At 37.8% G+C, this 20,289-nt stretch overlaps 2 protein-coding genes across 11 annotated transcripts in view; both read left to right on the top strand.

Annotated features, from left to right (window-relative positions):
- cep350 (centrosomal protein 350) overlaps positions 1-12,311 on the top strand; it is a 43,729-nt gene extending 31,418 nt beyond the window's left edge. For 8 of the 10 annotated variants that reach the window (XM_067394568.1, XM_067394563.1, XM_067394569.1 and 5 more), the window contains 11 exons: positions 2,639-2,874; positions 3,696-3,886; positions 4,667-4,823; positions 5,482-5,642; positions 5,813-5,949; positions 6,043-6,125; positions 6,242-8,223; positions 8,560-9,027; positions 9,139-9,285; positions 9,957-10,079; positions 10,235-12,311. In XM_067394568.1, the coding sequence (XP_067250669.1) occupies positions 2,639-2,874; positions 3,696-3,886; positions 4,667-4,823; positions 5,482-5,642; positions 5,813-5,949; positions 6,043-6,125; positions 6,242-8,223; positions 8,560-9,027; positions 9,139-9,285; positions 9,957-10,079; positions 10,235-10,396 (3,847 nt within the window). In that variant the 3' untranslated portion in view covers positions 10,397-12,311. The remainder of the gene's footprint in view (positions 1-2,638; positions 2,875-3,695; positions 3,887-4,666; positions 4,824-5,481; positions 5,643-5,812; positions 5,950-6,042; positions 6,126-6,241; positions 8,224-8,559; positions 9,028-9,138; positions 9,286-9,956; positions 10,080-10,234) is intronic. The other 2 variants (XM_067394566.1, XM_067394562.1) reach the window with 2 other exon arrangements.
- Positions 12,312-13,627: 1,316 nt separating this feature from the next.
- The window catches only part of qsox1 (quiescin Q6 sulfhydryl oxidase 1), a 31,056-nt gene continuing 24,394 nt past the window's right edge, over positions 13,628-20,289 (top strand). Inside the window, exons 1-4 of the mRNA XM_067393572.1 lie at positions 13,628-13,992; positions 15,066-15,166; positions 16,488-16,536; positions 18,232-18,334. Of these exons, the coding sequence (XP_067249673.1) occupies positions 13,707-13,992; positions 15,066-15,166; positions 16,488-16,536; positions 18,232-18,334 (539 nt within the window). The 5' untranslated portion in view covers positions 13,628-13,706. The remainder of the gene's footprint in view (positions 13,993-15,065; positions 15,167-16,487; positions 16,537-18,231; positions 18,335-20,289) is intronic.

Below are 20,289 nucleotides of genomic sequence, written 5' to 3'. Positions count from 1 at the left end.
GGTGGGTGGGGGAATGTTTGGTGGGGATAAAAGCGGAAAAAAGGAATGCAGTTATGAATGGATGGATGAAAATGAACCAGCTACATCATGGTGAAATAAGCTGATTCTTTGGCTAAAGCAAATGTAATATTAATCATAGTTATTTATCTGACTGGGGAAGATTATTTTTTATTTCTAATGATTCAATGTTTTACCAAAATCCTTCATGATTGGTTTTTGAGTCTTTATCAGATACAGGCAAATCTCTTGAAATTGATTACCGTCAATCCCAAAGCCAAAGATCAGACTTGTTTAAATCATGGTGGGTTAAATGAGTGATTTCTGGGTCCTTTGTTTTTGTCTCTGTGGTGTGATCCTGTCAAATCCAGTCTTTTCCTTGTTGGTAGTCTGTCTTGTATTAATATATAAATGTATTTTATATATGGTGAATCTCATGAAAATGTCGATTTCACCTCAAATTCAAATGGAAAACAATAAAATATATTTTGCATACATGAAGCCTGGGTTATGACAGTAACGTTTTTTGCAACATTTTCATGACCGTTAAGAACACCGGCAAACATATTGCCATAATGCATCAAGATGGTTTACTTTTTATTTATATATATATATATATATATATATATATATATATATATATATATATATATATATGTCATGTTTCATTTATATAGTTTTGATTGTCATTAGATTTTAATTAATGTAAATGACAAGACAAATGTTTTTTGTTTATTTGTTTTAAAATGAAATGCTCATAGATTGAATGCAGATACTTCCATTTGTATAAATATCTTTTTACATTTTTTACATGCTTTACAGAAATAAAGGGGAGGGGGTGAATTTAGTAGCTTAATTGTCATGAAAATCACAATGCAAATAATGTTGATTATCCTTAAAATAGGCTTCTGATTTTGTGGTGAAATACAATCTAGACAACTTTCGTGAGCTTCACCCATGCACTGCACAGAAAAACCGACTCTGTTAAATCAGTTCTTGAACTTGGTATCGTGGTGAGTGGAAACCAGAAGGAATATCTCTTTTTAGACAGGCCGGGCAGACTGATATATTGTATGCTTCTGAATAATGCTAGTTTAGGACTTCTTCATCTGCCCAATGGCCACAGTAAATCTTAACTCCAGCCCCTGATTAAATAAGTGTAGGCCGCGATGAGCTAATGAGTATATATGACTGAGGCAACATAATAGAATTTATGGTTAGATGAAGATGGCTGTTGTATTCACGAGGCAAGACGATTGCTTTTAGATAAAGCCATCTGTTTTTCTCTAACATGTTTTTAATTATCTTAAACCTCAATGAAAAAGGCAGGCGGGTTTGATCTCCCAGACCAAACTCATGATGCATGGAGGACTTACCTGCCTTCAGTGAAGCACAAGTTTTACTTTGTGCAGCTTGCTAAAAATGATAAATATACTATAATATTCAGTATAGCATGTGAAATGCTAATTATTCAGTTTAATGTGCGTTGTTGGCATGTCAAATCAGTTTTGACAAAGCATTTGAACATTCGCTATGCGAGAAAGAATAGTGCAAAACTGAAATAGCAAGAATTCAGTTGTGATTTGCACTCAAAATTCACACACGTTTCAGCTCCCTGTGTAAATTAAATATTAGGGGTGTGACTAGATGAGACCCGAAATTGGAGAGCGATTTTTTTACACAGTATTTTAAAGAAATCCTCAATGAAATGCATGACTAGAACAATAGTCTGCAGATGCATTTGAAATGTTTTAACTAATCTTCAGACCTTAGAACTGTACATGATTTTTTAATCAGACATTTATCAGACGCTAAGACTCTGTTGCGCAATGAATCCTATGCCATGGTCTTGTCACTTACTCTCGTCACATGATCCGTGAACTCTGATTTCTGCTGCACTACTTACAACTCTGCAGCTTGTGTTGAATGAGCTGGATGGGATGAAGCAACTGTTATCCAACTAAATTAAATGGTTTTTATATCTATAAAAAGCAAAACGACAATGGAGGTGTAATATTAACATAGTGGTGGCGTATTCTACCCTAATTTCACCCTCACACTCCGTCATGGCAATATCGTGAGACAGCTTTTCACCTCGATGAGAAATCTCTTCACATTTTAATCTTGCGAGATTTCATGGCATGAGATCTCGTCGCACCCCTATTGAATATAATATCAAAAATAATTTCTCTGCAGGATCGCTCTTACAGAGACAAAAGCGTCACACTTTGTCCAACCCTGGGTGGATCCTGTGTTTGTCAGGTGGTTGTCTCGGTGTCTTTCACATATGAGCTGTACCAGATGCATGAGTTTTACCCTGATAAGGATATTATAAGGCACAGTAGGGCTATTTTCCCCATTAAAATGAATGCAGGTCTCCAATCGGAGGTGTGCCTGTTTTGGGAAGCATGTTTTGGAGTGTGAATGTGTGTATCTAGGTTTGTTTGTTTGTTTGCACATACTTTGGAAAATAGACTAATCTGATGTTTGAGGAAGGTGGGTGAGTGCCAATATTTGGATGTCTGCTTTGCCTGCTTTTGTGGTGGTGTGTCTCCAAATCATGTCACTTTGCTTTACACAATCTTGTCCTCCCTTCTTCTGCCTTTTCTCTCTTTTGTTTCTCTTACTCTCTGTCCTGTAGGTTTCTCACTAAAAGGGAGCAGCAGTTGATGCAGAGGCGCAGACATGCAGAGGAACTTCTCGAGTGGAGGCAGAGGTTGGATGCAGAGGAGGCAGAAGTGCGCCGCATGGAGAAGCAAGCTCTGGCGGCCTGGGAAAAACAGCAGCAGCCACGCACCAGAACACCACTGCAGCAGCGCAGCCGGGAAAGTGAGCACAGTAAAACCAACGGTGGACAAGAGAGTCCCACAGGACAAGGTGAAGAGTGTGAAAAGACAGTGAAGGAAAGGAAGTGATATTGGAAAATATATTCATATCAGTGACTGGAGATGAGTTGTTCTCCGAATGCACTACCATTCAAAAGTTTTATGTCTGTAAGATTTGTTTTGACAGAAATGAATATCTTTATTCAGCAAGGACATATTAAATTGATCAAAAGTGATAGTAAAGACATTAAAAGATTTCCATTTCAAACAAATCCTGTTCTTTTGAACTTTCTATTCATCAAAGTTGTTTGATGTTTTCAAGCAGCTAATCAGCATATTAGAATGATTTCTGAAGAATCATGTGACACTGAAGACTGGAGTAATGATGCTGAAAATTGCCATCACAAGAATAAATTTCATTTTAAAATATATTAAAATGGAAAACAGTTATTTTAAAGTAATACTATTTTATAAAATGACTGAGTTTAGTGTATTTGATCCAATAAATGCAGCTTTGTTGAGCATAATGACTTATAAATGTGTGAAAATTTTACCGACTCCAAACTTTTGAATGGTAGTTTGAATGGCAGCTGGTTAAGTTAGGCCATATTATTTTCTACAATTTATACTGTGATTAGTATTAAAAAAATAGCTGTTTTTGGCATCCTGTTGTTGGTTAAAATCACTGTACAGCACAGCCTCTTGTGGATTATTGATTTATTGATGTGCTCCTTTAGCCCTTAGAAAGGTTTTCCACACTGTGTTATGTTTACTCTGTTCACTTTTTTTTTAAGGTTGGTGTGTAAGAGCGTCAAAGTTAAGATTGTGAATTGACCTGTTACATCTTGTTTATCTTCATCCATGTTTTCAAAGAAGCAGTCAGTGAAGATGATTCCCCGGCGCTATCTTTGTCCAGTGTGCACACTGATTTGTCTGTTCCAGAGCAGCTGGCAAGCCCTTCCTCAGACAGGCCTGTCTCTGAGCTCCACTCTCCTCAGCCGGGCAGCAGCCCTGCCCCTGATACCCTCTATTCACCGGAGTTTAACGCCACAGACAGCAAACAGGTGAAAACAAAACCTTCACAGTATTTGCCCCCTATGTTTGTGACATTGTCTATTTATAGTGCACAACTATTATCTGAGTGAATATTAAATGCTGTAATTTAATATTTATTTTGTTCCCTCAGTTAGATTACACCCATATCATTCCTGTGAGAAAGTAAATGCCCCCTTAAACCTAATATGTAATTATCTGCACCCTTAAGGACAATAACTGCAACTAAATGCTTCCTATCATTTGATATGAGCATTGCACATCTGTTAAAGGGATAGTTCACCCAAAAATCATCATTTACTCATTTACTTACTTTTGTTCCAAATATGTGTAAATTTCTTTGTTCTGTTGAACACAAAGGAAGATATTTTGAAGAATGTGGGAAAATGAACCGTTTTAGAGCACCATAACTGTTTTTTTCCTACTATCGGAGTCAATGGGTGAACTATCCCTTTAAGGAATCTTTTTGTCAATTTTTACCATGCAAACATCTGTGCACATGCTTTAGAGCAGCTCATTAGTGTGGCTGTTACTTGAAGTGTATTGGAAAGTTAGGACAGGAAGTCAAAGATGGAATGTATGCTGCATCTAATGTTTATAGGTAATATTTATTACAGCAGTTGTTGAATATTGAGCATTGGGATTTGCAAAGTTGTTTGCATCTTACAAGTCCAAGCTGTTTTTAATGTTTTGTAACATTACACAGGGTTGATTATAGCTCTCTTTTGGTGAGTGTGATTTACATGTCCTGACCTTGTATCCCTCTTCCTGTGTGTGTATGTGTGTTGCAGTCTCCTCCAGGGAAAGCCAGCCTCAGCTCTCATCATTCAGACAGTAGCCGACCTGGCACTGTCACTGGCACCAGCGGAAGCAGCAAGATGCAGGTGCGCTCCAACTCCAAGACCAGTGAGGCCCTCACCGGTGACCCTCATTCGGCCACTCCATCCGGTAAGATCCTTGCTTCCCCCCAGCAGACTTTGAAAATAATCAGGATTTGCTCTGTCGACTCTAGGCCTGTTTTCCTTGTAGATTACAACTTCTTGAATACACAGTTTCATGTAGCATTTGACTCTTAATCTTAATTTGACTACCTCTTCTTATTTACTAGTAATACTTGTTCTTTCTTTTTCCTTGCGTTATTTACAATCTGAATCATAGTTTTCGCTGGCTCTGTATGTTTTTAGGTTTAATTTAACTAGCTCCAGTTTATCCTTTACATCTTTACTAAATTGGAAACGTGAACACAGGAAGAGGAACACTGTGCCAGCAAAATATAATGCTTGATGTTTAGCTCTGTGTGTGCACTTCCCTGGCTCAAAATGCTTAGTCATGTTATAGAAGCACAGATGAGTTTACCTGCCTTATACTGACTATCTGTGTGAAAGAGACTGTGCTCCTCTTTCTATATTCAAACATTGTCCATCTATAATATTCAAATGTTGTATTTAGTCACTTCTGATCTTTATAGAGATTATAAAATATTTATTGCTACATAAGGTAATTTTTTTTTTTTTTTTTTTTTTTTTGGTGAAGACAATGATTTGAAAATGTTTCAATATATTTCTCAGTTGAGGTTGTGTAATATTTTTTTGTACTCCTACCTTAGAGACCACATCTGATCAGAGTGATATTGAGAGTCGCATTCGTGCCCTCAAGGACGAGCTCCGCAAGCGCAAATCGGTGGTGTACCAGCTAAAGAAAGAGCAAAAGAAGAGGCAAAAAGAGCGACTGAAAGCTCAGGAGGCGAGTCTGCTGAAACAGTTGGAGGTTAGTGACCAGCTCCTTCTATATTCACTTATTTCTGTGGAACATTATGCTGTTTCTTTTAAATAAATCACTTTTTTGCAGTTTTGCAATATTATTTAAATTGGCTATACTGTAGCTTTCTTATTTTGCTGTATGTTAATGTTTGTGACTGTCTTCCTATGGTTCCCCAGTCATATAATGACTTTATTCAGAAGACCCAGGCTGAGTTGAGTAAAGAACCTGACAGCACTCCAGCTACCAAACCCCAGATTAAAACTCCCACGTCAGCCACTGAAAAGCCTCGGATAAAACCCCCTCCTCTTCAGAGGTCTGCCTTGACATTTACCAGTCCTTTTTAATTCACTTTTCATTCTCATTTATTTATTTATTTTTAACAATTGATGCATGTTTACTTTCACAGGCCTGAGACTAGCAAGAACTGGAAAATTGTCACAGAATCTGAGAAATCAGAGACTGTCCCCACGGAGGTGTCAGCAGATAAAGGTGCAATGCCTTTTACACTAAATCACATAAGTGCTGAAATTGAGAATATTGCTTCAAAATAAAATAAAAGTATACATAATGTTATAATTGTGCATGGTGTCTGGTTTTGCTCGCAGATGATGTTGTTGCACCATCAGGACTTCATAAGTATGAACTTGATGACATTTCCTCAGATGAAGATCTTCCTACAGTCACTCCAACCCCAATTATGGGAAGTCCAGAACATATGGACGTTTTGAGGAGTTTGCATAGTCCAGAGTATCCAAGCCACCAGTCAGAAGATGCCCTCTCAATCAAAGAGCATTCTGGCAGGCCGGAGGCCAATGACCTCCTTTCGGGAGATGAGAGCTTGGTCTCTAGCCACAACTCTGGTATTATGGAGGAACTGGAATATGCAAAAACAGAGGTTTCTGAGAAAGACCAATCTGACCAGCACTCTCACCCTCTGCTTAAACTGGATCTTGGGCTTCAGATGCCATCTCTAAAGGATGTGAGCTCCAAATTTGAAGAGGAAAGATTGTCTGCGAAGGATGCTGATGACAAGCCAGCATTTCGAGATTCTGCAGATGCTGAAGAGAGTATGAGATTTGCTGACTCAAACGTATCACCTGTGGCGAAATCAAAAGATATAGACTACCCTTCAGCTGAAAAGTCTCCTCTAGTCATAGATCGTTCTTATACCCCTGACTTTATGTTGTCCAAGAGGGAGGATTCACCAAAGATGAAAGATTCACAGTCACCCCCAGGTGATTATAACGATGACTTTGAGTCTTCCTTTGGGTCGTCATTCAAGGAGGATAACCATGAATCAAAGCCTACATCACCTTCTGCCCCAGAGCCTAAAGAAAAATCTTTTAAGTCTCCAATATACAGTAGTGAAGAGGAAATTGAAGAAGAATTAAGTGTCCAATCAGGAAGTACTAATGGCAGCTTCCAAACTGAAAGTCATGCAGACCTGAATAGCCTTGGTAAAGAAGACATCACCAGCCCTTCAAAATGTCCAACTTCACCACAGCCCCAAATGCCAATCTTGCCAATAAAGGATGAATTGCCAAGCTTCTGCATTGGAGACCGGGTTCTGTTGAGTAATGTACAACCAGGCACACTGAGATTCAAGGGACAAACTAAATTTGCCAATGGATTCTGGGCTGGGGTTGAACTGGACAACCCTGAGGGAAGTAACAATGGAACATATGATGGGGTGGTGTACTTTGAGTGTAGGGAAAAACATGGTATATTTGCCCCACCAGACAAGATCTCTCGTCTTCCAGAGAAGTTTGAGGCCAGTGCAGATACTGAAGATGAAGATTCTTCATGTGATGAACAGCCAAACAGAAAAAATAAAAGCTCAGAGAAGCAGTTGGAGCATAGAAATCTGCTAAACAAAATGAAAGGAGAAAAATCTGACCTAAATTTGCATCCTGAGACCAGAGAGCCCTTGGATGAGCATGAAAAGCCAGTGGAACTCAACATCAAACAGCTTTCCACTGGGCAAAGCACCTTTAATAAATCTCAGCATAACCTGGATTTTAATGATATTGACTGCAATATCATTAAGGACTGTGACAATGGTCCGCACACAGTGCCTAACAGCAGAGATGGGGACATCATTCTCAAATTCGAGGATGCATCTGTTGAAGTTGTTCCATTGCTCAATAATTTAGATAAAGGGACATCCAAAAACCAAAAGCAGGACGAGGAACCAACAGCAGTCATTTTGGACCTTTTGGTTGAGGGTGAGAAATCCAGAGTTGATGGTCTTCAGAAATCCACTGACATCTCAATCGAGGAGGCCAGTTTAGATAACGGAGAAGACTTGAATAACAGAAGAGCTTTGACTACCCTTGCAGATAAACTTGTGGAAAACTTCTTAAGTGATGCAGTGAAGCAATTTCAGAAGATCAAGAAAGACAAAGAGGGGAAGTTATCAGCTGCTAATCAGTTGAAAAGAGACTTCATCAATGAAGATGATGGACTTAGAAGCAACAACTTCAAGTCTCAGAGCAGATCACCATCCAAAACAAAGACGGACAGTTTCCGCACCTTCTTTGATGATGATCAGGAAGAACTTTCATCTCCAGAGCATTGCAACAGACCTGTAAGTGACTATTTTGATTAATCTCAAGATTCTATAGAACTCGCTGAAATGAGAAACCAGTTAAAAAAAAAAACAGTCTTTAACGTTATTGAAAACAAGTGAATGATTTACTCCACAAACTGATAACATTGCTGATGTGTAATGCTTAAGTTGACATTTTCAGCTGAATTGACAGATAACCAGGGACTGATGTTACAGTGGAACCTTCTTTTTTAGGCCTGCAGTGTGTTGCAAAGTTAAAATAAAGCATGTAAAGTTAAATCAGATCTTCTCTTGATGGAAGTTGTAAAAAAAAAAAAGTGATCTTGATAAATGTTAACTATGCCTCTTCAACAGGAGAGCCCTGTCCTGGGTACAAGTGGACAGGAAGAGCTAGCTAAACGTCTGGCAGAGCTGGAGCTGAGCCGTGAGCTCTTCGATGTCGTTGGTGATGAGCAGGACTGGTTCGATGAGGACTTTGGTCTCAGTTCACGGAAACAGCAGCAAAAGCAAAAACGTCAACAGCAGCAAGATGGGATTTCTGGCTCCCTGAGTTTGGGTGAACAGGTCAAAACACCACCCAGGCCTGAACTTCCTGTTCAGATGAAGCAACCAGAGGAGCCTGCCATGGTTGTTCCTCACACTGTCCAGGAGGTGGAGAAACTGGTCATCGCTGCTACTCAGGAAATATGGAAAAGCTGCAAACTGGGTCATGGTCGACCAAGTCTGACTGCAGTACCCAAACCTCAACCCTCTAATAGTTTCCTGGAAGGAGACACCAAAGCCACTGACTTGGAGGCTCAATGTCAACGAAGCTACAGACTGGTAGGGCTTGAGTTGCTGACATTTAGGTGTTTGCCTAATCTTGGGTTAAAGGTTGGGTTTAACATATCCAGGAAAATTTTAAAAAATGTTTGCCATTGTATTTATTTACAGGCTGTCTTTGATTTATCATGGGAGGTCATTCAAGACATCTATGCAGAAGATCCAAAAGTTGATCTGCCACAATGGATGAAGCCACGTCGCCTTAATTCCACCTACTTCCATCGAGTGAAATGCCCCAATGATATCACAACAGTCCAGGTATGGAAGATGTCAATACTGCTTATAGTTGTCAATACTACTTGTGGTTACGCTTTATTTTAAGATGTCCTTGTTACTGAGTAATATGAATTTACAACATGTACTTACTATGGGGTTAGGATTAGGTTTGGTTTAGGGTTAGTTGCCTGTAGTTATGCATAATTTACTACTATATTACTACTATAGTAACTGCAAACTAACGTATAACAAGGAAGCTGTAAAATAGTGTTAACCTGCTTGCATAATTGTATTAGGGCTGGGCGATATATCGCATGCGATTGTCACGTGCATTTCGTCAGTAAAGCCGGTTCCCTGATTACCGCTAAATCGCCATCACCTGCTTTCAAATGGAGCGGCATTTATTAGACAGAGCCGTAGATCACTGGCAAGCCACGCAATATTGCGTTCATATCGCAGATGAAACGCCTTCGATAATGAACGTGATTATTGCGTAGCTTGTCAGTGATCTACGGCTCTGTCTATTAAATGCCGCTCCATTTGAAAGCACGTGATGGTGATTTAGCAGCAATCAGGGAACCGGCTTTACTGACGAAATGCACGTGACAATTGCATGCGATATATCGCCCAGCCCTAAATTGTATATTATTTTACTTATTTATTTTCACATGTATTAGTATGTTGAGATTTTTTTTTATTCTTCTATATTTCAGGAATTTGTCACCACTGAGGTATTAAAGTTGTGTGGTCTAAAGAAAGAGCATAACCAGAAAACAGACTGGCAGAAAATGATTAAATTTGGACGGAAAAAGCGAGACAGAGTTGACCACATTCTGGTAAGTGTTTTTAACTTCACATTCAGAATGCTAGTGTCTCAAACTAGAACACGCTTAAATAAAGTAAATCTATTTTAATGTTGCCACTTAAACTTAACTATGGATAGTTTAGACTTACTAAATGCATAACTTCATAATCACTCTTCCACTTCTAGGTGCAGGAGTTGCATGAGGAGGAATCCCAGTGGGTGAACTATGACGAGGATGAACTTTTTGTAAAGATGCAGCTAGCTGATGGGATTTTTGATGCCTTGCTAAAAGACACGGCCGATGTTCTGACCCAAATCCAAGAGAAGAAGTCCAAAAGAGCTCTTTGATGATGCTCTCGTCTGTACAGAGAAATGTTTTAGGTACCTTCTGTTAAACATAAAATCCAGGCTTTGGCATAAAAGGACATTCGGAGAGGAATTCCCTTTCAGTCTGCTTGTGCAATCCACAACAAGAACTATAGTGGATTCAGGATTCAATGCCATAACACCTTATCGGAGGTCTGACTTGTTGTGGAGATGTTCACATTCTCATCCGGGAAGTCTGATGAACTACGCTCTTGGTGTTCCGGTGTTAATTGTAGCAGCTGTTCGGGTCCAGATTCCCCATACTGTGTCTGTTCATCATTGCTGCTAAAACTGGCTCTGCCATTCTCAAGTCTTATTATTAATATACAAATAGGTCAGATCAAATCAAGACAGACCTGAGGACTTAAAGACTTGGTTTTTATTTCCAATTAGATTGTATAATTACAAATACTTGTTTTTTTTTTTCTCTTTTAATCCTATTAATTTATTTTAAAAAAAAGTAACATTTGAATTTGAAAGTAACGATGGAAAGTATGTAAAGAAAAGAGATTATTTTACCATTGACGTGATTAATTGCAGAACTAAGCACAATAAGTACAATTTGAATGTTGAAATGGCAATACAATGTAAAGGGATTTGATGCAAGATAATGTTGAATGCAAAAATATGTAAATTATATGCTTTTTGAAAGCAACAGGAAAACTGTTCTAGTAATGGTTTTGTTTTGCTCCTACAAGCAAGGTTGTATTGGCAACACATGCTATGGTTACTGGATGCCAAAAGACTGAATTTGAAATACATTAGCTGTGCTAAACACTGACATGCTGGGTTCTAGCCTTAACATTTGCCTTTTATCCCATTAATTTTAAGTGCCTCCATTGTTATGTTTGCTCATGCATGAGCGACTTTTCCCAGCCTTCCTTGTCGTAACGGTCCCTTTGGCCTTATTTCCTCTTAGCTGGACAAACCTCTAATAGTGTATAATGTACATTTCTGCCTTATTTTGTGTGTATTCATCATCAGAACCTTTTTTAAAGTACATTTTGGCCTTTTTAAGGAAAGATGAATTGTACTGTTACACTATAGCCTGCACAAGGACACATTTGTTTACTTTTAAAGGAGGCGTTTTACTCGTTGTGTACCTTTCAGAGGAATTGCTCAAGGGCTCAGCACATCCATCTTGTTTTTATAACCAAACTCTGTTATCTACAAATACTGTGATGTACATATTGTTTTTAAGTCAGTCTCCATTACAATCCTGGTTTCATCAGGAACATACTGTATGTTCATGATATGATCATAGTATCTGAGATGATTAATTAGCTGTAACCAGCCCTTCCTCGCCTCTGTATTTTCTGAGCCAGTCTGTCCTATAGTGACCTGCAGCGTTATTGTGAGGTTAGATCTTGAGTATTGTGCCGTGTCAGTGGGTTAAACTTCATCTATGCAGCAACAGAGTCTCTGATACCCAGCATCAGTCGCTCATACAATAGCACGTCTAATTATAGGTAACGGAGATCTCTACCTCGTTCTGAGAATAGGCTACTACTAATAGTCTTTTTGGCTAATAAATTTAAACTTTTAACTATGGGCAGGTAATTCTCTGCCTTGGGGGAAATTAGGATTTGTGTGGCACAAATGGTTTGATAATCAGTTTCTACTTTTAAATTGGTAGGTCATAGAAATGTTTTTCATCCCGTAAGTGTATGTGTATTTATAATGATGTACTGTGAGTGACAGAGGTGCACTTGAAGACTTGTAAATTGTTTTACCCATGTAAATAGTCGATGCCTATCTCCTGTGAGTGGACTCATGGAAGATTGCTGTGAAAACGGACATGGTTCCTTTTGCTTCCATGTACATATTATAGATATATTTGTTAACTGAACTGATCCTTTGGAAATTGTAAATAAAGATGATCTCATTTCTCAGTCAACATTTGCTGCCAGATCTTTTTTTGTTAGGAAAAGTGTTATGTATGTTTAACCAACAAAACAAAAAAAAATCAAAATGAACATTTTATAGATAATATACTGTCACAATAATCCAGTTTTTATGTTTTTGACTTTTAAATTTGGTTAATAATTAAAAAATATTTTTATAGATTAAATTGAATAAGAACTAAAATGTGTGTTTGAGCTGTTTTAACTGAAAGCAACTTCCACTGACGTATCTTAAAATATGTCAATGCCATTGTTTTGTCTCAAGATGCACATTCTATCAAAGGCATGTTATAAAAGCTAATTAAACTAAGGCCTAATCCTGGCTTAATCTAAGCCCTGTTTGAGAAACCGGGCTAATTTCTTAAATTTTGATATAGTATGATTTTATTTGTTGGATACAGTCCAGAAAGTCTATACCTCTGAGGTGGGACAGGCCAAAATCACTCTTTTAAGGTGGTAAATAGACATCTGATGTATAATTTTGTGTTAGATACTAGTTCAACATATTCAATAGTTCTCACAACAACAACAAAAAACATAAGATTTGTGCCTCTAATGCTAACAGGACAGCAAAGTGTACTGTATTTGTGAAACGTGCCTTGTGTAAAATGTGAGTTTCATCCTCCAAAAGCAAACTAAGGTCCCTTTAAATATCAACATTGAATCAAAGTTTGCCTGGGTGGAATGTGCCCAGTCAGAAACTTTGGACCAGAGGCACATATGCAATATGTCAATATTTGAGGGTGATTCTGAACGAATGGATCAAGGTGTCAATATAGACATTCAGGATTGACCAAACAAACTCTGGCTTATTACAAATGTATGTTTTTAAATTATTTTGTGTTATTTTTTAATTGTTTGTGATAAAAAATAAGTTATTGATGGATGGAATGAGAAAAAAAAAATTATAGTGGCTCTTCCTCGTTGGAAGATTTCGGGCGCTAATAACGCCACAACTGAGGGAAGATTTTAATTTCTGTACACTAATGGAAATCTTTTTATTTATTTATTTATTTATTTATTTTAATAAATAACTATGAGAATGCTTTATAGGTGGGTCTGGGACAAGATAAAATAATTAAAATTAAACTTAAAAAAAAAAAAAAAAAAACATATTAGCATGGTAAAAAAGTTTCCAAGACAGCTTTAATATCACCTAATAACAAAATGGGGGGGTATAATTTGATAAAAATCAACCGACTATTACATAAAAGTACCCAAAGTTTAAAAAACGCCCACATGGTTTGTTTTGCTATAAAGTAGAGTTCAAATAGAGAGAGAGAGTTAAGTAGAGTAGAGTGGGAGGGAGTTGAACGTGTGACCAGACGCAGTAAACTTTCTATCACTTTCTAATAGAGTTAGTTTAGTTTGAGCTGAAATAAGGGAAGATGGCGCGGTGGAGCTGCGGTGCCACGTCTTGTTACAAGACAAAAAACAAATTAAATCCATTGAACTCTTTATGTGCTTTTATTTCTTTTATAAGTCTTAGTCCTTTAATCACCGAAGCTGGGCTGTACACAGCGTCGGATCAAATTGTTATTTTATCACCGGAGAATGTGGACTCCGTGCTTTTTAACTCCTCCGCGGCTAATCTCGTGGAGTTTTACGCGACCTGGTGCGGACACTGTGTCGCCTTCTCACCCACCTGGAAAAGCCTCGCCAGAGACATTAAAGGTAAGTATGCGCTATATTTTCACATCACGAATATACAGTTGAACAGCTGTTCGTGTCCTGCAGCCTCAACATAACCGTGGACTTCCGTTACAATAACATTTACCATGGTAACCTGTTTCCACTGAAATACCATAGTTACTGTTTTTGTTACTACAATAAAACTGTGGCATTATAATTGGTATTATTAGCCTCAACTGTTGTCAAATAAAAGTAAACACAATGGCGGTAATCTTCTACAGGGTTTAAATTATATTTTAAATACATTTATTCTGGTTTTACATTAGTGACAATCGCTTTTTGTCATTTTAGTCGAAGCTATGGTTAAGATTGTGATGTTTTTGTGAGAGGTTTTATCCTGCTGTCTGTGCAAACTGTTTTCAACAACCTTCAATCTGCACCAAACTGCACCAAGACCGTGTTCAACTAAGCTGGTAAACTAGTCTAGCTTTCTCAATCTGACACAGACAGCTAACTAAGTGATATAAATGACCTAGTGAGCTGACTACTTTGGGCATTGGCATATACACAAGTCTCAAAACTTAAGCTGTCTATCAAGTAAACTAGTGAGTGACATGCCAAGTGAGCCTAAATAGTGACTGTGTGTATCATAATCATGTGTCCTAGTCTGCTGTCTACCAAGTGAGCATGCCTAGTGAGCTAAATACCTGGCCAGCATTTATGGACATCATTGGTGCATTCAGAGTCTGTTCATTTTGATTCATACTAAATGTAGGCAGTTCATTTAGATTTTGAGACACCACCACCACATTGAAGTGCACATAGATCACTGTCAACCTAGATTTGAATCTCCAAAACCTCAAAACTAGGGCAACAAAATATTTGTTCCACCAAAACACTTGTCGGTAGACTTATTTGATACCTGGGAAGCCCCCTTTTGTGAAAGGTTATTGGAGCATATGTTGTGATAGCACAGCCTTGTCTTGCCAGACTTTACTTTTTGAAACCTTACGACATGCAACTGAAATTGATTTTCAGAAATGTTATCAACCCCATTCTGTGCATTGATTCAGTCTCATAAACTCAGCATTGTTTGTGTTGTGTTTCTTTTGTAGAATGGAAGCCTGCTGTGGCTCTGGCTGCTATTGATTGTGCTGATGAAAGCAACAGAAAAGTGTGCACCAATTTCGGCATCACAGGATATCCCTCGCTGAAGGTAGTGTGCAGTTAGACACCATGCAATTACTGTTACTGTTGTGGTTGTTTATAATTACAGTTCAACATTATTTTTTCTGTGGGAAAAAATAACACACAAACTGTTGAGCATAAGAGACTTGTAAAAAAGAGAAAAAAAAATCAGAATTGAAACATTCGAGACAAAGTTGATATGAAATGATATATATTCTGAAAATGCAAGCAACATCTGAGCAACACAATGCTCTCTTCTGTGTAACCTTATGCATTTTTATAAAATGTGACCCTGGACCACAAAACCAGTCATAGGCTTTCTATAAATAAGCTTTCCATTGTTGTATGGTTTGTTAGGATAGGACAATATTTAGCTGAGATACATCTATTTGAAAATCTGGAATCTGAGGAAAATATTGAGGAAAATCGCCTTTAAAGTTGTCCAAATGAAGTCCTTAGCAATGCATATCCACTCATTTGTGATACATTTATGGTAGGAAATTTACAAAACATCTTCATGGAACATGATCTTTACTTTATATCCTAATGATTTTTGGCATAAAAGAGAAATCTATTATTTTGACCCATACAATGTCATTGTTGGCTGTTGTTACAAATATATCGGTGCGACTTATGACTGGTGTTGTGGTCCAGGGTCACAAACGTCAGTGTTAACAATGTAAATGTGACAATATTGACAATTGACAATAAATGGAAATGATATCATGGTCAAAAATGGTAGACTTGGGCATCATTCAAGAAGAAACTGTGTGTAAATTGTTCATAAAACCATTCTTAACGTAAATTGTTGCTGCCACAACAAAAGATTTACACAGAAATTCATTCTGCTCGTGTTTCATGAATGAGGCCCATTGCAGATTGCAACAGTTCGACTTTTTTTGAGGTTTTTCCACACAGATGAATCCATTTTATTCGTGAATAACTGTTCTTTGTTCAGTCATGCACTGGTTTGGGCTATTCTGAAGCCAGAGGGATGGACTGATGTAACAGAATCTGTCAGTTCTTTGTCCATTCTCCATGTAAACATTTAGCTGTTGCCAGTCCTTGAATTATTATCTGTCATCAGTTTCCTCCAGGAAAACATCCTGAAATTCCTCACTAGATGTTCCTCTATTTAGGTAGTTTTGTATCTGGATTTTGTTAGTATAGTTTTGTTTTCTTGACTTGTAAAGTGGTCAATCTTCTGAAGGTACAGTGTGAAATTCTTCCAGCTTTGATGAATTTTTAAGGGGGAGTAAAAGGAAGAGCTGTTGACTAAAGCTGTCTGCAGGCAACCAATGTGAATGTCTCAAGTAGCAAAGTTACTGATCTCCCTCTGTCTTTCTCAGTTCTTCCCTGCTTATTCAAGCAGTGAGTCCAGGGGGCAGGACCTCAGAGGTAAAAAATCTCTTTCCTTATTCTTTATTTAGGTCGCTTCAAAAACATTTCTCTCAGTTACTGATGCGCATGTTGTTCCAAACCAGGGGTTCCCAACCCTGTTCCAGGAGATCTACCTTCCTGTAGATTTCAGCTCCAGCCCAGTCTGTAATTATCAAGTGCTCCTAGAGAGCTTAATTAGCTGATTCAGGTGTTTAATCAGGGTTGGAGCTAAACTTTGCTGGTAGGTAGATCTCCAGGAACAGGGTTGGGCACTCCTGTTCCAAACCCTTATGACATTCTTCATTCTGTAAGAAACATTCCCACAGTTTAGGATGTTAATAGGGATTACAAGAGAAGAAAAGGGAGTTTTAAACTGTTCCAGCCAAAACAGACTGTGAGAAAGGAAGAGGAATTAGAAATTTCACATGTAGCTGAGGCAAGCTGAATATCTCACAGTATATTGTTCATTAAATTGGTTGATTGCAGGACCGCAGCAACTTGTCTTTTTCACACTGCGAGAGAAAAATTAAGCACTAGTATTTTACTGACTGAAAATAAAGCATGACAGAACATTTACAAATATATATTCTAAGTCTTTTGAATATTCATGACTAATAAGTATGCAAAACAGCCATAAATCTCATTCTTTGGTGAGCTATCCCTTTAAATATCCAATGTCTCAATCAAGATCTTTGTTGTGCATGACTTTACTTTTGTCTTTGTATGACAGGGGTGTCCAACCCTGGTCCTGGAGGGATACCGCCCTGCAGATTTTAGCTCCAACCTGAATCAACACACAGGGCTGATTGAGAATTACAGACAGGTGTGTTGGAGCAGGGTTGGAATCAGTGTTGCCAATTTAGGGATTTTGTCACTAGCCCTGCATTCCATTCGGAAGGAACGCACTTCTGCGTCATCTTAACGAGACAATCAAGGAGGAGTAGATTGTGCAAGCTGCACCCTTTGTTTAACGTTAGTTGGTTAGGTTTATCGCATGTAGGCTATATTGTATCTATGAATTTTAAACATTTGAATGGACTGATAAAGGGAGCTGTAAAGTATTTTTGTTGAAGTACGATGTTGTTTTGACCATAATAATGTACCAAATCTAACTCGTATAAATATTACAGTAGTACATAAAAATATTATACATACCTTTTTATAGTTAAAATCGAACTCTGAGCCTCATGTACCCATTATGTGACGTCAAACAACTTCCCTTTGCAAAGGATCATGGGGGCCCGAAGTGTCCATCAGTTGTACCCTTCGAAATCCTTCATTCCGAAGGGCCCTTTGAAGTGGCCAGTTTTGAGCACTTTGGTTTGGAACGACCCGTCAACATGATTATTTTCACTCCAAAGTGCCCTTCGGAGGGCGATATATCCCGTTTGGAACGCGCCATTGTTTTAGTGACTTCACCACCCTTTTTGAGACTTTTTTTTTTTCCCCCAAAAGTTTAGGGCAAATCTAGCAACTACTTGGACAAACCTTATCTAGATTCATATTTTGCCCACTGCTCTGTTTTCATATTTATATAGATCAATGAATTTACCATTATGATGTCATCTAGTGACATTTAGCTACCAGTTTTAGCTACTTTCAGTTGAAAGCATTTGGCAACACTGGTTGGAACTGAAATCTGCAGGACGGTAGCCCTCCAGGAGCAGGGTTGGACACCCCTGATGTATGAGTATGTTTTGAATGTCCATGTAGGATTCCCGAGGGATGTGAGAGGTCTTCGGCACTACATTATCAATAATTTGGAGATGCACAATGAGGCTTGGCCACCAGCTTGTCCACCTTTAGAGGCCGCTAGGTTAGAACACAATGTCTTACTTTTCTACTCCAATTTTAAAGCATATATTTTTATTTGCACTTTGAATCTTAAAAATGTGGACTTGGATGTCACCTTTCAAATCAATCTTTCATTAGCTGTTAAATCAGGGACTTTTTTGCACAGCAGTGTCGAATAAAAAGCTCACAAAACCAACATGCTCGCTGACCCTAACAAGCAATGCTTTTACATCACAGAACTGTTAAATCAACAGTAAAAGCATTGCTTGTTAGGGTCAGCGAGCATGTTGGTTTTGTGAGCTTTTTATTCGACACTGCTGTGCAAAAATGATAGGGAAGGAAGAGGACACACCATAAGCTTAATTTGCATCATACTTATTTCTCTATTTTGGTGTTTTCTGTCATATTGCAGGAAATGCTTAAAAAAAAAAGAAGGCCTTTAGTCCTCTGATAGCCAATAAAGAGAGAAAGCACAGAAATGTCAGAAATAGTTTAGACAGGAATTTAAAGAGATGGTTCACCCAAAAATGAAAATTCTCTCATCGTTTTCTCACTCTCAAGTTGTTCCAAACCTGTTTACTATGTGAAAACACAAAAGAAGAATGTCAGTAACCAGACAGTTGATGGGGCCCCATTGACTTCCATAGTATTTCTTTTCAAAATATCTTCTATTGTGTTCAGCAGAAGAAATTCATACAGGTTTGGAACAACTTGAGGGTAAATGATTTTCATTTTTGGGTGAATTATACCTTTTAACACTAGCACTACCGGAATTCTATAACTACTAGAACTGCCAATAGCGGTCATTTTGACTGTTCATACCAGACAGCAGTGAATGTCATTTTTGTCATGTTATATTTACTTCAAAGCTTCTATGGTCATGTTTTATGAAAAATGTGGGGTAATTTAAGCATACATAATATAATATGTTCGTGATATTATTGTGTAAGAGCTACTAGACCTCCCACAAAAGTGCATACCGCAATTTGCTTTCCGCAATTTGCATTGGGCAAGCTGGAGATCAAAGTTTTTCACCGCAGTTAAAATGTTGTTTTTGAAAGTCAAAATGTCAACAAATATAAAATGAAGCAGAATATTTCGTTAGATAAAAAACATATTGTGAATTTTGGAAATGATTACATCTGTCTTTATTCAATACATTTTGACTTTTGGAGTTTACAATGCTTTAGCATTATTGGAAATGTTTGGACCACACGAATCGGAAACAATTTTATGCAGCCTCTAATGAAATCTAGAATGAATAAATAGTTCTGTTATATTAGGACAGATAATAAACATCATAACACAAAATTGAAATTTAAATAAGTGTCAGACGAACTGTCAAGAGACCAAGAGACATCGCTCTCTGCTCCTCCATCAGACTCTGCATCATCAATGTTCTCAAGCAAGGATAAAACCTCAGTGACAGTCATTTTCTTTATTGTTGCCATTTTGACGGTAAAGCTAAGTTTTAGCTTAGCAAAAGCATACAAAACTGCCAGAGAAAGGTTGCTAGGCAACAGCTACGCACATCTTTAACGGCGGGAAAAAGCGCTGAGGAGATACAACGCCTGTAATATGTGCGGTCAAATTGACCGCTATGGCCATTCAAGGTAGAAATACTCAGAACTCTTTTGTGTTTTGTAATTTTAATAAAATAACAATGTTAAAATAAAATTTACATTAATTTAAGAAAAGTCATGGAACTGTAGTTATATGGGTTTTATTTCAACAAAGTTATTACATTGCAAATCTTTAAAACGGTCAAAATGACTGCCTTGGTAGTTCTAGTGTTAAGGTTGTTTTGATTAATGAAAAATATATATGTTGTGTGTGAAAAAAGTTAGCATCATAGTTAAATTAGTTCAAGGCTCAAGACTTTTAGTAAACTCTGTAGGTAGGATATGAGTAAACTTTAGAGTCAGACCATGTCCTCATTACAGACTGGTTTGCGTTACATTATCTTAACTTATTTGA

This window comes from Chanodichthys erythropterus, chromosome 9 (assembly GCF_024489055.1).
Source record: "Chanodichthys erythropterus isolate Z2021 chromosome 9, ASM2448905v1, whole genome shotgun sequence".
Classification (NCBI taxonomy): Eukaryota; Metazoa; Chordata; class Actinopteri; order Cypriniformes; family Xenocyprididae; genus Chanodichthys; species Chanodichthys erythropterus.
The sequence above is the reverse complement of the archived record's forward strand: the minus strand, read 5'-3'. Positions and strand labels throughout refer to the sequence as shown.